Consider the following 24,797-nt stretch of genomic DNA (forward strand, 5'->3'; position numbering starts at 1 on the left):
GAGGAATTGTATTGCCGAACCGGATAAACGATTACTCGATTATATCGGTACATTTTATAGTTATTACGGATAATGTTATCGGAGATTTATGTGTTGTCGAATTTTTATAGAAACTAAATTGTAATCAAGTGTGTTTTTATTGCGAAAGATAGATATATCGTTTTAGGTGAACCTCGAGTGGCCAACACATGAGCTCAAGTATCGATTATGGTTTATGGCGCAATTTTTCATCGGCATACAATCATGCAGGCGTAACGATGCGCGTGCCTCGACGCGGTGAAGTTCTGTTTATTCGCCTGTTGTGATAAATGGGGCTTCGCCACACGATCGTAGGCGATTCATAAATTTTCATACGAATCACGCGGGAAGCTTCCCGATCTATCCATCCGATCTATTCTAACATAAACTAATACATATCATGCGACATACAACTATGTACATTATTATTACATCTACATTATACAGGGCCGGTTCTGCGAGCGATTTTTCAGTGGGACTAATTCATTCTTTCCATTCCAATCCAAATATCATGGGATTAAAATAAGAAGGGACAGATATTGAAGCACATTTTCGATTCCAATTTTATTTCGATTCCAAATTTATTTAATTTAATAAAGTATAAAGTATCTCAGAGCGATTTTTAGTTATCCAAAGTTATCATCTCGTATTTCATCATGAAACTCGCAAACTGGCTCTCGTTCATATTCCCGCATGGGTAACTTTAAGAAGTTATGCTAAACGATTAAAGTGTAAGTTAGCATAGGCTACATTATAACTAATTACGCGTGTATAGTGAAATAAATCAGGATCGATCGCTTAAAAGCATCAGCCGCGAGAAGCGAAAATTCTGTTCGGCGTCTATTTCTTTCAAGATAGACACGTTACGCTTCGATAGGACAATTTTGAAAGCGGATAAGATATCTTCCCGGGCGATGCTCAAGTGCGATTAAAGGAAAAGGAGTATAGGTTTGTAATTATACCGACGGCTGGATGCGATCGCGATGAATTGTAATCGCGAATGTAGTTTCTTACGCAGTGATCGCAAATTGATTACGATGGAGTTTGTATAAATGTACATAGGGCGACATTATAATCGAGATGAGAAGTAAAGCGAAGTCACTTTACGTTTAGTGACGCAGTGAACTTGATGCAACGCTGCATCTCTGACGCAGCGGGAGTGAAATTAACCAAGTACAGACTATATATGTAAACGCAACGTATTATATGATGATAATACTAATAATATAACAACAATAAATTAGATCGATTCATTACACGCACTTGTAACTTTCTGTCGGAAAAAAGTATCCTCTTTTTCTTAGCCCCAAAAAAGGTGATGTTATTGATATTGGGCCAGCAGTTGCAGAATAGGCCGTGACACCATTTGCACACAAGACTTTCCCCATATGAAATCGTAATGATTGAAGTTGGCGCTAACAGGAGTCTTGTAATGGAACACGAGGTTGTTGAGTCTCGCAGACAAGAGTTCTACGTCCTTAAATGAGAATTTAATCACAGAGAAAGGATGATTAATTTTAACAAATTTTAATATATAAATTTTAGAAAGAGAGAAATTTTAACATTTAAGACAAGTTTCTACAAAATTTGTGATTAAATCAAATTCAATTTTTATAAAAAGAACATTTTCTAATTTGGCATACCTTCGTAGTTGCTAGCCAATCGTTATCGCTACTGAAAAGAACGATCGGCGCTGTGATTCTATCCAATTGATAGTCCGGCGGCGTCGTTGAATTGTATATCCGAAGATTTTTATCGACGCTACCGTAGTCATATTGTCTAAAACATCCTGGAACATTTTTTAAAGTTTACTCAGATTATTCAGCATTATAATATATAATGTAGCACGTCTCAGCATATTTATATTTTTCTTCTCTTTGTACAATTATGTAATGATGTTACCTGGATTAATATATCCTTGACCATAATGCACGAGTTGTTTCCAAGAAGCTCCAGCGGGCACGTGGCCTATGACAACCGTCAGGTAGTCCTATCGCAACGAAGGAAGTTCGATCAATAACACGAAATAAAGAGGAAGAAGCGTTACAGTGAATCGAACACGTTATTTACTCTTACCGTGTTTAATTCCGCACGACTGAATCCGGTGATGAGAAACAGGATATTGCTGCAAATGACTTGCGTGGACGCCCCTCTCTGGCAGAATAGGTTCGACACGAATTTTCCCCATTCGGTCCGCGAGCGGAATTCTGGATAGCCGAAAGTCTCGCCGACCCACTGTAAAAGAAATAAAAAAGGGATCGTCGTCGCGAATTCAATCTCGCGATCGATCTCGAGGTCGATCGAATGCTTGTAATGAACGAATCTCTCACCACGCCGAAATACGTCAATTGGGCGAGTTTCTTGATCGGTCCGCGAATGTTACCGCTGTAGGCTGCGGGCGCCAGGCCGATCATCAGAATGATTTTCGAATTGTACTCGGGCTTTTCTGACGCCATCACGAAAAACTGCGTTGTACCTTCCGAATGACCGACATAATAGATCCTCTCGTGTCCCGTCGCGTGTAAAATGTAATCGATCATCGCGGGAAGATCGTAGATACCAAGTTCGTGGTAACTGAAATATGTACAAGTTTGCAGTAATCTTCCTTATTTAATTTTTTAAATCTTAAATTTGTATTGAAAAAAATATCTCTTAAAAAAGTATAAAAGTACAACTTGTGACTTTTACATTATTTAACATTATTTTCTAGTTCGATTAGATATCTAATATCAGATTTCTCACTTGAACTATAAAAGACAAAGCTTAAACCGTCACGAACATCGTAGCTATATATAGTGCAGCGAGTTTTATGTGATTAACATTCTTCTGGTATTCATGAATGAAATTGCCACCGGCTCCCTTTATAACATTTCAGCTACCTGAAATTCCAGAAAGCTCGATCTGTCAGCGACAACCAAGTGTGGTTTCTCGAGTAAACGTTGCCCCGGTTATTTCCAAGCCACACATCGTAACCCGCATCTGCTAATATGTACGCTAAAAGAAGACCTTTGTTTTATTACCTTATCGAGCGAATGTACGTCATAATAAGCTTTACACTGATACCAGTGCCATTTCTCACAGCTCTAAAACTAAGTGAGGATCCTACCTAAGGACTTTCCAGGACCCATGAGGACCCAATCGGCAGAACTACCTGCTAGACCGTGTACCAAGAGTATCGGTGTTCTTATCCTGAATTTCGCTTCCTCCTCGTCGTCCTGACCGCGCGGTATTCGATGCAGCTGAAGAGTGTAGCCGTCCTTCGCAACGATATCGTGGATCTCCAAGGGATATCCATATTTCGTCACCAGTTCCGGCTGTTCGACACACATAAAGGAATGTACGTTCATTTGTTCGAACGGCGAATTGTTGACATCAATTAAACTCCTCCGCTTTTACTTCGCTCGCGCATCAATTAGACAGTCAATAAGAATTTCAACAAGAGTGGGATTTCAGAAAACGATCGAGGAGATCCTCCAAGAGACGCGTCGCTCTCTTGAGCATTATTTACTCTCGTTATTTTCTTTTCTCCAAGAACGCATTTATAAATGCCAAGATATAAACGCGACGAAATAAGAAGAGAGGGTAATTGCGCAAGCTGTCTTTAACATTCAAGATCCATTCTTGCGGCGCGCTTCATTAATGTCACAACGATCATGCCTGCGCGAAGAAGGTCGTAAAGGAGCGACGCACTCACCGTCGTGAGCCCGATGTCGGGATTGTCGTCGGGCTTAACAAACGCGTTCGCCAGCGAGAAGCAGCAGCAGCTCAGGACGATCGTCGCGACGAAGATCCGGCGTCGTCGGTCCATCGTCGTCGGCGGCAACACAACGCGGCGCGGCGGCGTACGTCTAACAAAGAGCCGAAAATTTCCCTCACGTCGACATTTTATACGGTATCGCGGGCGCAACGTGCAGGAGATCCACGCCGCGCGATAACGCCGCGATGTCTGCTCGCTCGCTTCCATCCTCCGCATTTGCGACCCTCCTCGATCGAGGACGAGGAACCTCGAGGCCCTCACCCATTGGAGAATGGAAAGTGACTTCGCACGTTAAATTAGTGGACGGATGCGATTTTCCCGAGCTTCGCCAATCGCGCGGACGACGAATGTCTTCCAAGGTCGAGAGAGACTTCATGTCGAGAAGATGAGGCTTCGATTCCTTGAGAAAATTGCCGCAGATCGCCGGCTCGAAACGCTGAAATATATCAAACGATAAACGTCAAACCAGAAATGTGAAGATTAAACATTTAAAAACCAAAAAGTAAAAATGTCACGTCAGAAGATTATAAACATTTAAATGCCTTCAGATAATCTCATATATATTCGATAAGATTAGATCTTTTGAAACACCTGAAAAATTTATCCGAAGAGATTCGTGGAGCGTATATTTGATTTAACGTAACTGTCCTTGCGTTATTTGACTCTGGATCCTTTTATTTCAATCCTTTACCAAAGCCGCCAATAGAAGTGAGAAATAGGCCTGTTCGTTTTAACTGAACTTTTTACACAGTTCATCTTTCCTCTTTTTCTTTTCACATTGGAAAGAAAAAGAGAAAAGATGAACTGTACAAGAAGTTCAGCTAAAACAAACAGGCCATTGAGTTCCGTGAACCTGTAAAATGACGTTGCAAGTAAACTAGGATTAGGATGTGAAAAATGCAATAATAATTTAAAAATATAGGAATAACAAATATCACAACAATATAAAACGTTTTAGGTTAAAATATAAAATAAATATATTCTAATATGTATTATTCTATAATATATAATATAATATGTATCACGCTGTATCATTTTATTTCGTACAATGTGCTGAAATATCTCGGTATTTACGTAAACACGTCTCTCATTCCAAAACATTGCACAAGAGGTTAGGCGAGACCTGGAACACGTGTTCTCGATACCTTCGAAAAATCGTCGAAGTTAACAGGAGAACAGGAGTCGCCAGCTAGGAGGTCAGCCGACGATTGTCCGATTCGAAATTCCCGCCCGGGGGGGGGGGTGGCAATCGAACTGAAATGAGTCGCGAATTCAGATTTCAAGAGCTAAGTTCGCGATATTAGGAGCGCATGATACGCGGGAGATAAAATAGCGGAAAATTTGAATGGGATTTGATTTACATCTCGAACTTAACGCGGCAAAAAGAGAAAAAGTTCGCGAGCGCGCTTTAATGAGTAAAATTTATGTAATCGTAACGCGAAATTGTATAATTAGCAAGTCAATTTTAATTCCTCGTGAAAACTTCGATAGAAGAGTGAACAATTGTTATTAATTCAGAAGTTTAAACGAAGAATTAAATTGCCGATATCTTCTGATCAAATTTAAAAAACAAAAGGAACGTAATAATCGTCTCATTATTACTGCGAGATGATTTTAATAATAATTAACATAAAACCTAATTAACATAAAACCTAATAACATTAAACCTAAGTAACATAAAACCTAATTGAGTTTGGAATGTATAATAGAGTTAAACAAGAATCTTAATTAATAAGTAGAGTACTTATACGTTTACGCGAGCGTTACTTCTGATAGTAAGTAGTAGTAACTTACGCGGAGTAAATTATCGTAAGTTACTACAAAATCCCGTTTACGCGAAGGAATTATCGTAAGTTACTACAGAAGTAACGCTCGCGTAAACGTAGTATAAAAATAATTTGTTCTCAAAAGATAATATTAATATAAATATTTCAGTTTCGGTACGATCAAAGCATCAGAAGCGCGGAGGACATCCGCGGCCCTCGCCCGCCGCGTTAAATGGAGCATGCACGATTTTAATGCTCACGTTTTGAAGGTAAACACGCGGCAGTTCACCGAATCGGCGATCTCCTTATCTTCGGCGTGCGTATTACGAAAGCGGCTGTTCACAACTAGGCCGTTGTGACGCGACGCAAGGTCGATTTCGTCAGTCCCCCGCGACTCTAATAACCTCGCGGAAGAAATTGGGTGGAAATAAGAGATTTTACACCGCGCGCGGCTCTTTTCTTTTACCGCTCCGATAAAAGGGGAGTCCGCGGTGTCCCCGGGCTAATCTCGGCGATTGAGCAAATGTAAAATCCGCGATGTCATCGCGCAAATCCCTGTCTCTCTATATGATTTGTCAATCGTCCGACAAAAAGCCGTCGAATAATTGCGCGTATTACTTAAATTATTGTAATAAAATATATTTCTCGTTGCGAGATATATGATAAAATATTCATAATAAATTTAGAGTCATATAACTTATTAGAGTAAGAAAAAATTGGTAAAAACAATTACTCAACTTTTTCAGTCTCATGTTTTAGATTTATGAAAAATTCTGAAAAAATGAGTAAAATTTTTCAGTAATAAATGATGGATGAGGAATTTCAGTAACTATGTATAAAAATTTCTGATAAATTGCGCGGATTTTCTCATATTTATTCAGATTTTTACGAAGATGCGTTGGCAGGAAAAATTTGAAATATTTCATTATTACTTTGTCTGAGTTATTTAAATATTTAATCTCTACATTTTCTTATCTGACTTTCTTTTTTAATTTTTCAGCGCTTTGAGCTGAAACTGGCGGAAATTTTCACAAAGAATTACAGCCCTTTGTAATAATAATAAGAATTAAAACTTAATCGGCGATTAGTTCAACCAGTAGAATAACTAGAAACAAAATTTCTAACTATATAATTTATCTCTGATTTTATCTTTCCTCTCGTGTCGAACAACGAAAAATTAAAAAGAACAGTCTAAAGCAATTAAGTTTTTAACTACACATAATTTGGATAAATTTTCTGATCAAATCTTATATTAAACAAGAAAAATTAATAAATCTATCCACATTAATATTTAATTAGTACTAATTATTACTTAATAATATCAAGTAATAACAGATATCTTGAAAGAAAACTAATTATTGCCGATTATATTAATCGAAGTCACCCTTATCCATGGATTCTCTGAAGAGGATCAATTAAATGCCTCCTAGTTCCTCGGTCTCGTCGCGAGATGGCCGTAGCCTCGGCGCAACGCGGAGCATTCGGGAGCGCAAAGTGCGAAACGCTGGTTATTTAAAAATGGCGAGGCCCTCGGTGTTGTTGTGCATTATCAGCGCGGCGAGATTAAAGAGCGTTGTTGAGTGTATACGCCCGCTGATATAAGCACCGTCGTCTCGCCGCGTCTCGTCGCTTCATCAGAAAGAATCATGGTTACCCCCGTTCTTATTTGCGTTACGTCGTTGGCCGTTGTGAGCCTGGGAATTGTTATGGGCTGGACCTGCATCCAGTGTTGTTGCCTCTACATTGTATTAACTTGTTCCTGTTTGCTTGTCGGCCCGTTAATCATGATACTGATCAACATAGCCCTGTCGCCCAAACACCAGACTGGTTCCGGCACCGTTAGAACTGTCGCGGAACTGGACGCCTTCCACGGCATGTTAATGGTACGGTGGCGCAAAGCCATAATGTATCGCTTTAACACTGTTTCTCATCGTTCGCTCCACTGATTGTCGACCTTTCAGAAAGGATACGAGCCCAAGTCGGCCAGCAGTAGGAAGCACACGCGTTACCCCGTTGTCTTCACTCGTCTGGTGGACGGCGCCCTGCAGAATCTCCTGGATTTGATTTTTCAGGACTTCGTCGGCTATTGGTTGAACGATCTGGCTTTCGGCTCGGAACAGCTGATAGATAATATGAAGCAGGATGTGTGGGGCGCGATACAGAGCCTGCACGATCGCTTGTCGCGCGTCGATCACACTAAATTGGTGGTCTGCAATATAGTGAATAAGCTCACCTTTCACTTCGAGAAGATCAGGATAGCTCAAGCAGCTTCGTAAGCGTCTCTTTTCAATGGCCGGTGTTTCGAGGAACAGGGCGAGAAGCAACCTGATTTATTTGTCGCATTTAGGTCGGAGGGAGAAGACCCCGTATTTATTTTGTCGGCACATTTGATGTCGCCCGTCGCCGAGCTGGAATATTTAAGGAAGATCAGCGAGCTTTGCATCCTGTTTTTGTTACCACGCAGTTACTCCCTTTCTCCAGTAAAGTTTCTCTTAAGAGAAATTCTCACGTGCAAAAGTAAACAGATTGTCATTTCTTCACGGAGATACGTGATTTTAATTAAACAACTTTACTTACATATTTCTCTTATTTATTTCAGTCTTAAAACCGGCAATAGATTTAATCACGGATCCCGATTACATCAATCAGAAGATCCTGACGTACATCGATCAACAGCAGCTCGCCGAAGCGATGCACAGGAAAACGTACGAATACGCGGAATCATTCGAGGATTTTATTCGTATGGTCAAGAGCACCAGGGACCTAGAGGTTCTCAGACATATCAGATATAATATCGTTACCGAGATTATGCAAGCCACCACGGTGCAAAACGTGAAACGAGCCCAAGGTTTGGATCTTGAAAATAACGCGCTCGGCAACTCCGATGCCATTCGCGCGAGAAAATTGAAGAGGTACATCAGCCAACTGACATACGCTAAAAATACGTGCGAGTGTCACATGCAGACGTTGGGATGGGATGGATATCCTCGCCAGGTTGCGTAGAAAAAATAAACTATCCTTCACGCGAATTACGCGTGACGCGACAATACTTCGTAATCATATCTTTCAGGATACAGAGATCTGCGACGCTGCTGAGATCATGGAAGGCAGGATACTTCCGTTGCAAGCGTGTCTGGATAACGTGACCGGTCGACGATATCTGTCTCAGTTTCTGGAACAGGTCGCTAGTCAAGGATTGATCGGTTATTGGGCGGCGGTACAAGAATTACGCGGCGCAGAACGATCCAGTTGGCATCAATTGGGAGCCGAGATCTTTTACACTTACATCCGATCACCCACCGCCGAGATCAAGGTGGATAAAAACGTACGAAAGCGGATGGAGGCCTTTTTGCTGGGCGATACGGGACCCAGTGTATTTTACGAGGTCCAAGACGACGTCGTTAGGACGCTTCAGGAAAAGTATTATTCGTCGTTTCTCGTCAGCGAGCAATATAAAACCATGCAGGAGGCATTACTCAATGAAAGAGCGGAAGGTCAGTATACATTAAATTAGATTTTATTTAGCGAAAAATTATTTTAATTTTCACTGGGTATTGAATAATTCAGAAACGTGATTTTATATATTGCGAACGATATATTTGTAAATTTTTGTGGTGCAGGTTTAGTTGAAGACCGCGAGATCGTTGACGGCACATTGTCAGAATCCTCGACCTTGCTCGTCGGTGAACGATCAAATTACGCTCGTAGCAAACTGGATCAACTGCACGAAAAATTGAACAATAAGATGCAGGCATTGCAGGCGCTTAAATCCTCTCTCAAGCCCGAAAGCAAAGTGCTCAGTATATTGGCGAAAGAGGTCGAATGGCTGCAAGGTGAAAAGCGACAGTTGGAGGCGCATTTAAATCATACGGAAATGTGGGCCGAACATCTAGGTCATTGGAGAGCCGATGTGCAGAGCGCAGAGGTAACATGGTGTGAAATTTTTCCTCTACATATAATTTACAGAAGGGTTTCCTTATGATTTTCTTATTGAATAGATGCCCGATAACGGGGATCCTCCGCAATTTGTACTGGTTGTCCACATGGCAGAGGATGACGACAATGATGAAAGCATATCCAGCGGATGGGTGGTGTTGAGAAAACTGCAGGACTTTCAAGATCTTCACAGGAAATTACGTCAGTTGTGTTCTAACGTTAAAAGCCTGGACTTACCGTCGCAGCCTTTGAAGTTTTTCGGAAAATCCGACAAGAGCACTCTCGACAAAGCCAAGATGCAGATTCAAAAATATTTAAATGTATGTCCTTTGAATGTGAATCTGGATTGTTTTATTAACGCTCTGTTCACCTTATCTATCAATTCTTACAGTTTGTCTTGGAGGACGAGAGGCTTAATCAAAGTGAGGCGTTGTATGCCTTTCTCAGTCCAAGCTCGGAGCACCTTAAAGCCGTGGTGGCACCATGTCCCAAGAAATCTCGCTTTTCTTTGTCCACGTTATTCAAAACGTACGCGTCACTAATTTCGTCGCATAACCATTGATCCATTTGCTGACTCTGTAAATCTCCATGACAGATCTGTCGGTAGCAACGAGGTACGCGACAAAGAAGATGAAGAGGATTATTCGTTGTTATTGGACGACAGCGAGACTGGCCGTACCGGCACAGACACCTATCTGAATGCCACCAAGGATGCGATCGCGGAACCGTTGTACACGCTTCTCGGAGAAGTTTTCGATTTAAGAGGAGTATTTCGTTGGCTTAGACGGTCTCTCATCACCTTCGTACAAATTACTTACGGACGTACTATAAATAGGTAAAATATCGCGTGTGCAAAACTCTATTCGCCTTATAACATTTTTAGAATTTCTTTCTCTTTACTCTATTTTGTATAAATAGCTATCCATCTCAATTTTTTAATATTTTATAATTTAATAAGACGATAGAGATATTTTTAAAGATGAGATTAATATATCATTTGATTTGCAGACAAATCAGAGATACCGTTGCATGGGTGTTTTCTGAGCCAATGCTCCATTATTACATACAACTGTTTACGAGATCGTGGTGGCCGAACGGGCAGCTCGTGTCCGAGACAGTTCTTCGCACCGACGAGGAAAAGTTGAAGACGCGAGGCGAGGCACGCAGGCAATTTCTTAACAATGTACCTGAAGTATTGACGAATCTAGTGGGAGCGCAAAGTGCTCAACGTGGCGCGATTAAAGTTTTCGATTCCCTGCAGAACGTGAATCTGAATAAACAGCTATTTTACGTGAGTCAATCTACTTGTAATCGTTTCATTTCGAAGTGTATGTATGTGTGTGTGTATATAAAGATCTTTTTACACTTTTTTTTACTGATTCCTCTTTTTACAGGATATATTTGAAGTATTAATGTACGAAGTATTTCCAGAACTGCAGCATAAACAATGTTCCTTAGCGAAATAAAGTATCAATGTGATATACAATGAATGCGCAACCCCGTTTTTCATTCCTTTTAGCGGATCTTACACTACGTAATTTCCAAACGCAATGAAATTATAGATCCAAAAGTAAATAGCGATTGCGAATGTATGGCCAACATTGAGAAAGATACGTACATACGTACGTGCTTCTAACGCGGATAACATACAATAAACTACACGCTTTATTAACAAACATTCCTAAATATATCATTTTTTTTACAATCGAAAGGTTTTTGCGAGAAACATAACAAATGGGTACATATCATAGTGCACATCTCGCAAAATTAGTTCGAATATTGCCTATATCACATAATATTTACGACAAACGAGTAATAACTTAAAGCACTTTATAGTTACCGCAAAATTGATACGAATATATCGCTGTATTTATAAAAATGCTATTAAAATCTATTTGAACGCGATAATATTCATGTAATTGGATGAAAGTCAAAGTACTAACAAGTTAACGTTATTAGGGTAGAAATATTAACTCCATGCGTCTGTTTCGTTAACTTTAATCTTCATATAAGGATATAAAGTATAAACAATTGAGCGCACATAATTTGCAGTTTCAATATTACGATGTATCTCCTGTCGCTATAATACATGTTTGATAGATTCTAATAATACAGAAATATCGTATATAAACAATTTTCTTCGTGCAATAAGGAAATGTATATGTATAACAATATGAAGTACCTATATCTGTCGCTTTACGAAAAAACCATTACATATCCGAGAGAGGTAAACGTTTTGAAGTTTACTAATACTAAATACTTTGGCTGGATAAATGTAATATTTAAACAACATACGTAGATATATGTATATTATTTAAATAATAGACATATATATGTATTATTTAAGTATTTAATTAGTATACAACTAACAAGAGATGGATACAAAAGTAAAGTAATTAGAAATAAAGTAATGGACGTATATAAATCTTGATAAGGGCAATTATTTGTTTTATAAATATAACACCTTTATCATGCTAACATTTGGGTTCGCGCTTATGAATATCGATTTTACGGTAACTATAGCGATAAAGTACAAATTTTGTAAGTAGACATGTGCTACTGACATTCGAATTCGAGAAATATCCTCATACACTGGCGATACTGATAAACATAGGGCGAACAAGCGACAGAGATACGAATTAGATACATAAACATATCAATACAGACTTATAATTCTTTTACGATTAAAAATAGCGATCGTCACAATATTATTAGTAGTTAACATAGTCAAACGCAACGAGAATCGCAATTGATCGCGATTTCGCAGTCATATCTGAGGAAATACAAATGATCTATCTGCTTGTACTGTGCAATACTGCTAAATTTTTGGTAACGTGTTGACTAGATACAAGCAATTTTGAGGAAAGAGTATTCCCGAGTTATATAGGAACGGAGGAAGTAGTAGTAGTAGTATATATAGAAAACTTGATCTATATCCAGAGAATCGATCCATCGTTCGGTGATCTTTCTCTCTTTTTCTATCTGCTATGTAACTTTTTATAATGTACTTTCTTTAACAATACTTAAAGACCAATCTAAAAACGTTAAAATGCGGGAAACTGTAAATATGTTTATAAATGGTACTTAGCATAAGTAATGAATATGTTTTGTCTTTATACAGGGTTGCGTCTGTGTCCATTCGAATCACAGTATATCCCGATGGCAATAATATTCCGTTGACTAGGCGAACCTTGTTCTTGATCACTTTTGCTGAAGTATAAAGGAGACTGTGATACCCAGTAATTCTTTTTGATATACTTTTTTGATTATTTAAAAATTTACAATTTTTGAAAAGAACGCGTTTTAATTTTCTTCTTTATCGATCTATCTTCACTCAAAATTCATGTCTCTAGGGTCATCCTAAAAAATGACGAATGTTTGCTTCAATTAAATCAATTATATTCAAGAGATGTTTACTTCTTGGAATTCTTGTGTGAGCGTGAAATTTTAGACGTACACAATTGTGCAAAATTGCATTGCGCAATTATGTATGTCTAAAATTTCTTAGCTGCTAATCTACTTCACGAGTGGCTGTAATAATTATCTCCATCAAGCGAAAGCGATTTTTTAAATACGAAAAACGGGGATAATCTCGAACAATTTGTCGACAATAAACTTGAAATATGATTCTTGTGTCTTTCTAAAAATTGCTTTGTTGTAGATTCATCCGCCTTTCGATATATATTCCAAATGTGTGGATAAATTAAATCATTGTATTTAACGAATTTATAAAGTAAAAGTGGCAAATATTCTTTAAAGCATTCCAAGCAAACACAGTGCACTTGAGGGCACATTTTTATATATAATAAAAATGCTAGCTCATCGACAAATAACAAAATTTTATCTTCGCCTTTAATTAACTTCCCTTTATTACGGACTGTTTGAGTGAAAATAGATAGATAATGCATATTAAGTCCGAAGGCTGTTGCAGCACCAATTGTATTGTATTTAAAGCATAAAATATTTGAAATTGCTAGCTCGTATTTATCTAATTCAATGCAGCTTGGGTTTTCTCTGTTTTCGTTCTGCATTATGATAACCTACGAAAAAAAAGAAAAAAAATATAAGTATTACATTCAAAAGTACTAGTATGCCTTTTGAAATAAAGTTTTATAAACACTACTAATAGCTAAAATGACATAAAATTTCAGTGCATCTGAACTTTTTGGATACAAATTTTTTAAGAAATCAGAAAAAGGTATACTTAAAAATTAGAAGATGTAATCAGTAAAAAAAAATACTTACGAAATAGCCCAATAATGATTGTTTCTGGACGAAAATTAAATGATTGTACAGGACATGTACTTAGATTGTAAACAAGTAGCGACCGAAGCAATGTCATCAAGCAGCCAAACTTAACGACTTTAACGTCAGGAAGATAAACAGCATGTTCCAAGATATATGTCCCTAGGCGTAATAGTCTCCTCTATACGTCTAGAAAAAACTTATTTCTCCTCTTATTTTTACTTGGCAGTGAACTCGGGCCAATAATTTATATAATAACGGTGCGTTAATCCTTCGAACAATCTATCGAGCCACATCGGTAATCCATCTAAAAGGTTGTCCTGATATAAAATGTTACTTCCGCCCTGTAACATACGCAAAAATTGTTGTCAATGTGAGTTAGCTGCTAAAAATGAGGAACATTCCTAGCGTATTGTCATATACCTCGTCTTGAGATAGATCGGATTCGTTGGAACTATCAAAACCGATAAAAGCGCCTGCTTCCGGATCCTCAGGTCTTCGGGTAAGTTGTCTGGTCATCTTTTCTATACGCTATAATATAATACAATTGTTTGACTTCCAGATAAATGTCGCTTTAGCGTCAAGGTATTCGAATACACACCTTAGAACCTTTACCCTTAGCACATTCTGGATGTTTGGCATGGTACATGCAGAAATACTTTCGGTGTCCGTTTAATGACAGAACCGTGCCGACGCAGTTCTTGGCATTTATATTTAATTCCATTTCCTCGTGTAAAGCGAGAGATAATATTTCTTTGTACCAATCGAGACCCCTTTCTAATGACATATGTGCGAACATAAGCGTCTTATTCTTTCTGAGAATGAAAAACGATTTACAATGACGACTCTCCCTTTTTACGTACTTTGTTACATACATTATTAATTTTGATATGTAAAATTTCATATAATTATTATCATATGCAGCATAAAATACCAACTGAAATAGAAAATGCTAATAAACAGCGCATACCTATAAGGCCACACAGCTTTATGAAAAGCTGGTAATAACTTTAATCGGGTTTGGGCGTCAACCAGCAGAATGATGGTTCGACATCCTGGTTTTAAAAGTCGAATTAATCCGTTGTATGTCTGCGCGCGTAATTCGTGCAATCGTAGTTGCGGCTGTGGTGGAAGCGGCTTGCCCTTGCACTGGGCACGTTTAGCCTGGACACTTGCTTCTTCTAATTTACTAGATATAAAAAGCAGAACAAATTCATGTATAAACATTTTAACAAATTTATATAATGCGCAAGATATTTCTTCGCACCATCAATTTTATATGTATATAATTGATGTACATGCTTCGAGCGGCTAGTAATTATTTGTTACTTGGCAAAATTATTCGATGGTTTACTAGTGCTCGATCTTGAAATGAATTCATGCGATGATTCAAATAAGAAATCAGAAATGTATTATATTACTCCGTATTTTAATTATACTCACACTAGATACGACATTCCATACCCTGCAACTCCTATTAGCATGAGGGTCACTAGTACCGATATCAAAGGCAAAATTTGCTCTTTCGTCAGATTATCGGATATATAATCTACTGCTAATAATGCCCTTCCTATCAATCTGTCTACAGTACCCTGCAAAGGTATATTGAATTTAATAATATGGCATATTAATAATTTGCAGATCATAAAGGATATTATGATTACTATGGATACATGCCTGTGCGTGTTCATCTGCCAATTCTCCTACGACAGCAGCGTACGGTAAAGCTTCGGTGGCGCGTAACAGCCTTTGTATAGTTTTCTCTAAATGTCTACGCGTCTCATTCCATATACGATCGTCCTGAACGACCTCGACCCATCCGTGAGGAAGCCACTCGTACTTCAAGTGATTGGCATCTCGTCTCCATATAATGACGATATGTAATAAAGGCTCCAGTGGACTGCCTTCACCAGTCGATAGTGCTGATACAAACTCAGGTTGCGTATCTTTGAATACGTATGCGTATCTGACACGTTCCGTGCTGTAAATATTATTCAATAAAATATTTGAGAAACATACATAGACTAAAAACTATGTTATACTTAAACAAGCTAAATTATTGATATTTTATGTGATTGTATTGAAATAAAAATTTGCTATATAGACAATACCTATAAGAAGACTCTAATGCTGCTTGTCTAAATTTGTGCCTAGCCACGTCGTGCAGAGTGCTACTCTGCTGCGATATTAAAACGGCGCACAGTCGCTTCTGCGGCCTCAGCCATTCAGGCGGGCATATAGAATCCAACATAGCTTGATTTGAAAGTCTCGGTAATACGAGGAACTTGTTGTTAGCGATAACATTATGCATGGTTTCGCTGGAAATGTCCTTCATACTAACAGACGCCATAGGTTTCTCAGAATTCTCGTTGAAGAGCAGTAAGGTATCTAGTTCTCCAGAGATTTTGTATTTTGACGTTATGTTCTCAGTCTCCGGTATGCCAATCTATAAAATATATTAAAATTAATGATTAAGAAATAATTTAAGACTTAACACACACACATTGATTACAATATTACAAGTTATTTACCTGGACAAAGCCGAAAGCTACTCGATCTCTGTGGTAAAAAGACGTAAGCAAATATCGCAAGCGGATAAAGTCTCTCTTCTCAAATATCAAAGCGCGTATTCGATTATCCGTCCAGCCCGACAGGAAATTGTCTACGTTGGTATCACTAATAGTACTTATTAATTTATACGGTAGTCTATTTCGTACAAATTCTGCAAACAAATGGATTTGTCAGTCCCGAGACTTTGTAGACCGAGATAGTGAACAAGAGACAAAGCATATGACATCTTAAAACGTACCGACAACCTTCTGAATGCTAAACAGAGATTCTTTGAAGACACTAGTACGACCGTCCACGGTAACGACGAGACAGGGAACAGAATGAATACCGAGTCTTCTCGCCAAAGTGGGCTCCTTGTTGGCGTGCGCCGTAACCAAGCCGAGTCCCAACGGTTCCAACTCGTCGATCAATCGCCTCCAAGTAGACTCTGCTTGCAGACACATGAAGCACCAGTCGGAGTAAAACAAGATCAAATACGGCATACGGTAAGTCTTGGGTACTATCACGTTCTCGAACGATCTGCAATTTGCGAGGTATTCAATGCGACATTTGCAACGACAAGGTCATCGTTTCGCGCGAGAGGAATCGCATACCGATATGTGATGCTCATTTTATGGAACAGCGTAATGTCTCTCTTTTGATACTGGAACTTAAAATTGCCGGTAAACAATTCTTCCCATGGATCGAGAACATTGAAGTGACTGTCGTCTCTCCTTTGCCTGGAGATACTTTCCTCCGTGATTCCATGATAATCAAACTTCCTCCTTCTTTCCGGATCTGTCAAAAGCTGAACAATCGGACGCGACAGGTTAAAAATCTTTCCTCGTAACTGCTCCTTTTGCATTGCTTTGTACAAAATATAAGTTTACCTCGTAAGCTTTTGTTATTTCTACAAACTTATCCTCAGCCATCGGATGATCAGTTTTATCTGGATGCCTGAGAGAAAATTGCGTGACATTTATTCGTACAGAGATGTCTTTTATACTTATGTTAGAAAGGACAGGACTTTATACGAATTCTAGACACAGAGGTACGCCACTCACCATTCCTTGACGAGGTGCTTGTACGCCTTCCGGATGTCCTGCACCGTCGCGTGCCTCGACACGCCCAGTATCTTGTACGGATCACCCAGGGATTCGCTGGCGATCGCCGACGGTGTCGACTGGAGGACCGCGACGAGGCTCAGCAGCAGGAAGGCGTGTTTCATCAACGAGGCGACTCGCGCAACGTCGCCGCGGCTCTGCCGCTCGCCCGTCATCGAGGAATCAATCGATATCATCGTTTCGCGACGCAACGGCGGGGTCTCCTCGTGTGCGGGCACTGTGTGCGGAGCCTACCTCTCGCCGATTGTCACGGACGCGCGTGACGTTAACCGTTTCCCCTTTTACTCCTGGCTGCCGCTCGCGCTCACGCCGCGCTCGGGATCAGCGGACATACTGGGACATGCTTCTCGCGCGGACCGTCGCGTCGTCTACCTGTCGTCCTCGCGCGGACCGCGGGGCGTCACGTCGCTACCGATGCCGTCGACGGGGAAGCCTCTTCACATCAACACTCCCCGGGCTACGGCCGCCACCATGTTGCTGCGCCGGAGTGCGCCGGAGCGGACAGGCACAAGGCCTATCGAAGGCAATACATATGGCACTTGGCAGTGCTGTTAAATCGCGGGACCCCCCACCACTCGATGCGGAATGCCACTATTATTATTATACAACGCATTGCATTATTGCATATAATGCATATATTCGTGTAACCGAAGCCGAAGCTCGGCGAAGCGAGCGTTTCAATTTTTTATCTCAACTTTATGCGCTAGCTTTCATAAGGTATTTACTTTTTAGATCGCAAGATCCCCAAAGATCCCCCTCGGAGGTACAGGCGATTCACAAACGGCACGGAGCGCACGGAGCCGGCGAGTTCTCATGTAGCCTCCGGCCCGTGCCTCTCCGGCGAATCAACGCGCCGGGCTCGCCGGTTGTTTTTCTCGTCGACGTTCGCGAACGTCTCAAGCGCGTGCTTGCGGCCTGCTGGTTCAAAGTGTTCAAACTCCTCCATGACAACATTGACAACCTCGTGTCGGCTCGACGCGGGCCGGCTCCTGGTGTAACCACCGCGTCGAACGTCACAGTATTTTGTTCCACGCGCGTCACGATGTCACATCTGTGAGTTACGTTGTAATCATTACGATCTCTATCCGCATGGTTAATTATTTCGGCTCGTAGCACACGTGATCTCCGTGTATTTATCTCTGCGATTCGTTTTCTTTAAGGTGCGACTTCGATGGAACTCCGATTGTGTCGATGAGCGAAAGTTAATTCGACCGGCAGAATTGCTGGCAGCAAAATTTCTAACTACACAATTTAATCTTTTTTTTTCTCATTGAACCAAAAGATCCGTAAATTCTGTCCATATCAACAAAATAATAGTGTGGTGTTACTATCCAAGTTAATCGCGTTAAGTTAATTCGGAGTTTGGTCGGAGTTACTCTTTTCATATCGAATTCTCAGCTTTTCTCTTCCTTCAAATTTAGATTGAATATATATATATATATGTACTAAACGTGAATATATATGAATACTAATTTTATTTATACATTAGTGACAGAAATAGATGCGCCAAACATTATGCCTTGTCATCTCGCTTCAACGTGGTTATATGGACAGCTGAAGCATAGTTCAGACAATCACGGAATAATCTCGAAGGAATTACAAATTACCCATGAGAGAAGAGAAGATAAGAGGAATCTGTAGAGATAGCTCTGCTTCTCACAATAGCTGAAGGTCAGATTCGACAAACACGAATAGTTCAAAAGTACATACATTACATGTCGAATGAGCCTGTAACACTGACGTCAATGTGTGTATTGTAAGATTGCAAGGTAATGAATATAATTACTAGTAATAATTTATCGTGGTAATCAGTATTGTGATGGTAATTCAATATTAATTTCTTGACACGCAGCATGACGTCGAAAACTATATGCGTCGCTCAAGAAGGACCTGCGAATGCCTTAGCTCTTAATAAAGATAACAATCAGGTTGTGATAGCCGGTCGCAATGGTGCGTACATTAGCCTTACACTAGCTTGAAATAAGTGGATATGCTATAAATTATATGATACAGATTATTTATTGCAATCTGATCGAAATAGATTGTAATAGGTATAACAGTACCAATTAATTAATATTAGTGCTGTATTATGTATGAGAATTATATCGCAGTAATATTTTATTGCAGTTTTCAAAATATTTACATTGCTGGAGGACAGATTTGAAGAAGCCTGTAATCTTCGGGTGGGAAAAAATCTAAATCTGAATTTTTCCTGCAACGATGTTGCCTGGAATCTTAATGATGGTAATTCAATTGCTTGTTGTGACTATAAATGATATATTTTAAAATATCACATTTACATTGAATTTTATGTTAAACAATTATTGATATTGCAAAAGATATACATATACCTGAATTTTTCCTTATATCAAAAATCCTTGTGCATGTACTCAGTTTAACTACTTTTCTGAATGTCACACATATATTAACGTAATTTATCAGATAATTTTATATTACAATTATTATATTAATTTATAGATCATATACTTGCGACTGCAGCAACAAACGGTGCAGTCGTCTTGTGGAACCTGAATAGGCAGTCTCGATCGAAACAGGATCATGTATTTGTAGATCACAAGAGAACCGTGAATAAAGTAAGCTTTCATATGACAGAACCAATGTGGTTGATATCTGGCTCGCAAGACGGTACAATGAAATGCTTTGATTTGCGAATAAAAGAAGCTATCAAAACTTTTTATAGGTAAAGCTATCTAAACTTTTGTAGGTGAGCTGCATGAATTCGTGTTGTAGCCACAGGCGATCTACACAACTAATATATATGATAAAAAAAATCTTTTTTTGTTTGTTTTTTAAGATTTGTTTGACTTGAATAAAAAGACTTTATTTAATTTGATAGATAGTTATTATACATAATTATATATTTGTGTCTGTAGTAATACGGAATCTGTGAGAGATGTTCAATTTTGTCCGCAACAACCTCATACTTTTGCTGCTGTGTCTGAAAACGGTCATGTGCAACAATGGGATATGAGAAAACCAGACCGTTACTTTCAGCATTTCACGGCACATAGCGGCCCGATATTTGCTTGCGACTGGCATCCAGAGGCTACTTGGCTTGCTACAGCATCTAGAGACAAAACTATCAAAGTATTTAATTTTCTACATATTAATGTGAATTTTTGTGTGGAATACGCAATTACAATCGTACATTCACGTCGCTCCTAACTTTACAGGTTTGGGATTTATCGGGTAAACCAAGTTGTGATTACACTATACACACTATAGCGTCTGTGGGACGTATAAAATGGAGACCTCAGAAAAAGTATCACATAGCCAGCTGTGCTCTAGTCGTTGATTGTAGCATAAATGTATGGGATATTCGTAGACCGTATATCCCATTCGCAAGTTTCAATGAGCATAAGGATGTTCCTACAGGTGTGGCATGGAGAGGCAACCCGCAATCCTTTCTATCAACAAGCAGAGTAATACTGTCAACCACATTATTTGCTTTTCTATTACATATGCAGTACGATTTTTATACTTATGCTTTCACTTTGTTATAGGATTGTACTTTATATCATCACGTTTTTGACGATGCAGTAAGGCCGGCCAGTAAAGCAAATCCACAGAGTGTTGCAATAAATCTAAAACACGATATTACATGCGCTTCTAAAGTGAAATATGAACCTGCAAGTATCGCAAGACAGCTAAGTAATTTAATGAGGTGAATGTTTTTGTTATATACAAAGGAGTTGATTTTTTTTTTAATTTTAATTTTATTTAGATTTGTTATATACCTGTTCTTTTGCAGGAGAACGCCTGTAACAAATGATGATACCTTTTGCATGGCTTCAAGTGTAATGCATAGATTTCGTGGATGCGTACGCGAGCCGAATTGGTTTAAGATAGCCGCAGAAAATTATTTGCTTTCTGGAAATTTAAGTGAAGCCTGTGATCATAATGCACGTGTCGCATACGACTTTGGCAATTACGTTGTAAGAAGATACCTATATTTTCACAAATATATTGCACAATAGATAATACATACAATAATTTTAATATGTTTAATAATAATATTTATACAGGTTAGCAAAGCGTGGCAAGTCTTGAAGATCATGTATACAGATCCGTTCGAGATACTTCAAAAGAGCGCACCGACTGCGCCTAAAGAAGATACAGCTAACACGTCGAATATAGCACCAGGGGTAACAAAGAGTTCTGGTATGGAACAATCAAATGCGAGTAAACAATCAAGTAAGTATGAGCGGAAATATCATGAACGACATATTAATATTCTGCTATTATGGCTGCGGTCCACTTGACGCTACAAATGCTTCGAAGCATTCCTCTTCTCTTTTCTTTCAATGAAGAAAGAAGGAGAAGAAGAACGCTCCAAAGCATTTGTAGCGTCAAGTGGACCGCAGCCTATATCACATTACTTCTATAAATTTGTTATTTTTCTCAGGTCACGAACAGGACGCGAAATCTCTTCAAGGGGAAAATCCTACTGGCGTTGCTAGTGGCGGTGACGATGAAACTGAAACAGAAACTGAAGCGCCGGAGAATCAAAATACCATGGGACCATCGACTAATACGACATCGACTGTTCTGCCAAGGTACTATTACAATATCCTCATCGTCGCATAAATCCCAGAATTATATTGTGCGCGCGTATGCCGAGAACAATTGATTTCTGTTGGTGAAATTAGAGCACTTGACATTATCTAATTACAGGAGACCGTTGCTCAGCGATATACCTTCAACATCGCGAGGCGACTTTATCTTTGGCGAAACTGAATATGAACCCGTGTCTTTGGAACATCCTGGCGAAAGCAGGCAAACTGTGATGCGTATGGAGGATGACGAGTGGACTAAGGAATTGCAGAAGGAAGCTTTTCCTTTACGGCACGAGATCAAGGATCGGTCCCCGCCTCCAGAGCAATTTCCCAACCATCCGCCTGATCTCAATGAGAATTCAGCTTCCGTTATAGTTGAAGATCAACCTCAGTTAGTAGTTCCGGTTCTACCTAAGCCTTTACCCTTTGATTTTACGTCTCTCGTTCTGGACGGACTACGCTTTCACACGGCAATAAGAGACGTACAGACGACGGTATCGATGCTTATCGTCTTAGGAGAAATAAGGAAAAAATTAAATATTCCCGTAGCTTTGCAAGAACATTGGATATTAGAATACTTGGACATGCTCGGCAAATTTAAGCTCTGGCATGTAGCTACACAGGTTTGTTCATAATTAAAGAATCCATTATTATTTTACAACGACATTTTTTACTATATTTTGCAGAAATTATTGTTGAAATTCTGTTCTTTTAATTATTGCAATGAGATGAACATTTCTTTTTTGATACTTTTTACTCATAAATACATAAACAGATTTAATAAAGAATTTTATTTACAGATAATACAATTGGCGTGGATTCCTTCTATATCGCAATTGAATCAACAGTCGACTACGATACATGCATGTTGCGTAGCATGCACAAAATCATTGCAACGATCTGCATGGTTATGCGATCATTGTCATACGCCCGAACATGCTCTGTGTTCCCTTTGCAATCAGGTAAGAGGAATTTGACTTTTTTCATTTAAGCTCGTGAAATAATTTATATTTATTTAGAGTGAAATAAACTGAAATAAACACACAAAATTACAATGTATGAAATTACTTTTATCAAATGCGAAATATTTTATTTCGCTTTTATACAATACGTTTTACTCTTTGCAATCGTTCATGTATATGAATCCTTGCCGAAAAATTTGATTGACTTATTATATGAAATATATATAATATATAATAATACATAATAAAAAAAAAAAGAAAAAAAATCAATGTAAAGTTAATCATAAATGTTTCTATCATTCATAAAAAATTTATTATAATTGTGTTATGATAATTGATTATAATTAATCTGAAAATTAATTGCATTTGATTATAATAAAATAATTCTAGTATAAAAGATAAGAATAAAATTGTTATTTTTGATTGCGGTTATTTTCATTATGATTAATTTTATAATGTTTTTCGTGCAGGTGGTACGTGGTATCTATGTGTGGTGTCAAGGTTGTGCACATGGAGGCCATATAAATCATATGAGGGAGTGGTTTAATAACAATCGACAATGTCCTACTGGTTGTGGACATCTTTGTGAATACAATTGAGGAAATACGTCGACATTCGTTATAAACATTGGAATAATTTTAAATAAAGTACTACAATATAAGGATATCGTGACATATGAACACAGCAGAAAAAAAACTCTGTATAAATTAAATTTATATAATGAGATATTATTTAGATATATTCTTTTGAAATTATATGTACATATATATATATAGATATTTGTATATCTTATTTATCATTTCCCTAAACTTTTTTTTTTAATTCACGTAAATATATTTTACTATTATAATTCCGACTCAGCCTTCATCCCGCGTATACCTCTTAAATGTGATCGGAGAGAAACAAAACAAAATTTTGATAAATATTCTGTTGGCACTCTCTCTTGGTGTCTTCCTCGTTCATTTTATATACAATGCATTAATGTCGCACGATATTAATTGTAAATTTTTTAACTAATAAATGTCAGAATAAAAGATTATGTATAAACTTTTTAGTTATTTTAAATCTTTATTAATTAAATCTTTAATTGTTTAAATACTAATTCAAATTTATTTATTTGTTCTGGAAATATTTGCTTCTTCGGCCGATCGGTTTTGCGGCATCAAAAAATATATGTGACACCGAAATATATGTACACCGTCTCAACACCAACAAGCTGCGGAATGTGTCAAAATTTTTCGCACATTTGTTATGTACAAACTCCATAAAGCATACTTTCCTGTATAAAACTATCCTCGAGTTCCTCTTATAAGCGGTCTAAATACGACTAAAAATAATAATCCATTATACAAATGACTTTCTTTAAATTAACTTGATCTTCCTCTCTCTCTCATTATAAGCAGCGAAACAAACGTCTGAACCAGCATTCGAATATGCGTCTTTTGATCCTCTAAGAAAGCGTAAAATTTATCAGGAAAACATGATGAGCGAAGAGGTTGCAAGAGATGGCACAATTAAATTTGATTTAAATTTCGCGCCTTTTGATATCAAAGGTTTTATTGTTATCGGCGGTCGGTGAAGTAGATGGTAAACTTATCGACCAGCCTGTAAATTACCAACGCGGTCTAAGCGCGCCAAATGTAAATTGCGCCACTATACTTGTAACCTCCTCACTCGTCATATTTTTCTAATAACTTTTACGATTTTTCGAAGGTATCGAGACACGTGTTTCAACTCTCGTTTAGCTTCTTAGCTTAATCATCTCGGAGAAAGAATAAAAGTGTGAAAATGAAAAAGATCGTTAGCTAAATTCCGAGAAAATTATTTAAAAACGAACATACTACGTTTACGCGAGCGTTACT

General features: G+C 38.4%; 4 protein-coding genes across 4 annotated transcripts; 2 read left to right on the forward strand and 2 right to left on the reverse strand.

The window, feature by feature from the left end:
* Positions 1-1,097: 1,097 nt before the first annotated feature.
* LOC112456949 (lipase 3-like) lies at positions 1,098-4,487 on the reverse strand. Its single transcript, XM_025019771.1, has 9 exons — positions 4,367-4,487; positions 3,713-4,211; positions 3,125-3,332; positions 2,898-3,012; positions 2,349-2,592; positions 2,095-2,253; positions 1,921-2,008; positions 1,662-1,807; positions 1,098-1,495 (listed from the first exon to the last, which is right to left on the reverse strand). Exons 2-9 carry the CDS (start codon positions 3,989-3,991, stop codon positions 1,340-1,342), a joined length of 1,395 nt encoding a protein of 464 aa, XP_024875539.1. The 5' UTR covers positions 3,992-4,211; positions 4,367-4,487; the 3' UTR covers positions 1,098-1,339.
* Positions 4,488-7,021: 2,534 nt separating this feature from the next.
* Positions 7,022-10,967, forward strand: LOC112456944 (sorting nexin-25-like). Its single transcript, XM_025019763.1, has 11 exons — positions 7,022-7,424; positions 7,503-7,813; positions 7,889-8,058; positions 8,141-8,535; positions 8,612-9,035; positions 9,162-9,466; positions 9,540-9,797; positions 9,869-10,005; positions 10,073-10,312; positions 10,486-10,768; positions 10,872-10,967. Exons 1-11 carry the CDS (start codon positions 7,188-7,190, stop codon positions 10,941-10,943), a joined length of 2,832 nt encoding a protein of 943 aa, XP_024875531.1. The 5' UTR covers positions 7,022-7,187; the 3' UTR covers positions 10,944-10,967.
* A 157-nt stretch (positions 10,968-11,124) lies between these two features.
* On the reverse strand, positions 11,125-17,906 carry LOC112456945 (dnaJ homolog subfamily C member 16). The gene is made up of 13 exons (XM_025019764.1): positions 17,337-17,906; positions 17,163-17,229; positions 16,887-17,080; positions 16,532-16,812; positions 16,254-16,444; positions 15,834-16,168; positions 15,400-15,703; positions 15,166-15,314; positions 14,693-14,911; positions 14,324-14,537; positions 14,146-14,253; positions 13,723-14,066; positions 11,125-13,517 (listed from the first exon to the last, which is right to left on the reverse strand). Exons 1-12 carry the CDS (start codon positions 17,570-17,572, stop codon positions 13,941-13,943), a joined length of 2,424 nt encoding a protein of 807 aa, XP_024875532.1. The 5' UTR covers positions 17,573-17,906; the 3' UTR covers positions 11,125-13,517; positions 13,723-13,940.
* A 281-nt stretch (positions 17,907-18,187) lies between these two features.
* LOC112456946 (GATOR complex protein WDR24) lies at positions 18,188-23,661 on the forward strand. The gene is made up of 14 exons (XM_025019765.1): positions 18,188-18,449; positions 18,886-19,165; positions 19,249-19,346; positions 19,524-19,640; positions 19,875-20,097; positions 20,291-20,504; positions 20,591-20,839; positions 20,921-21,081; positions 21,169-21,352; positions 21,443-21,611; positions 21,823-21,973; positions 22,092-22,596; positions 22,774-22,935; positions 23,406-23,661. The coding sequence occupies exons 3-14, from the start codon at positions 19,250-19,252 to the stop codon at positions 23,532-23,534; spliced, it is 2,361 nt and encodes a 786-aa protein (XP_024875533.1). The 5' UTR covers positions 18,188-18,449; positions 18,886-19,165; position 19,249; the 3' UTR covers positions 23,535-23,661.
* The last annotated feature ends 1,136 nt before the right edge of the window (positions 23,662-24,797 follow it).

Source organism: Temnothorax curvispinosus, unplaced genomic scaffold (genome assembly GCF_003070985.1).
Source record: "Temnothorax curvispinosus isolate PA1 unplaced genomic scaffold, ASM307098v1 QBEX01007315.1, whole genome shotgun sequence".
NCBI classification, from domain to species: domain Eukaryota; kingdom Metazoa; phylum Arthropoda; class Insecta; order Hymenoptera; family Formicidae; genus Temnothorax; species Temnothorax curvispinosus.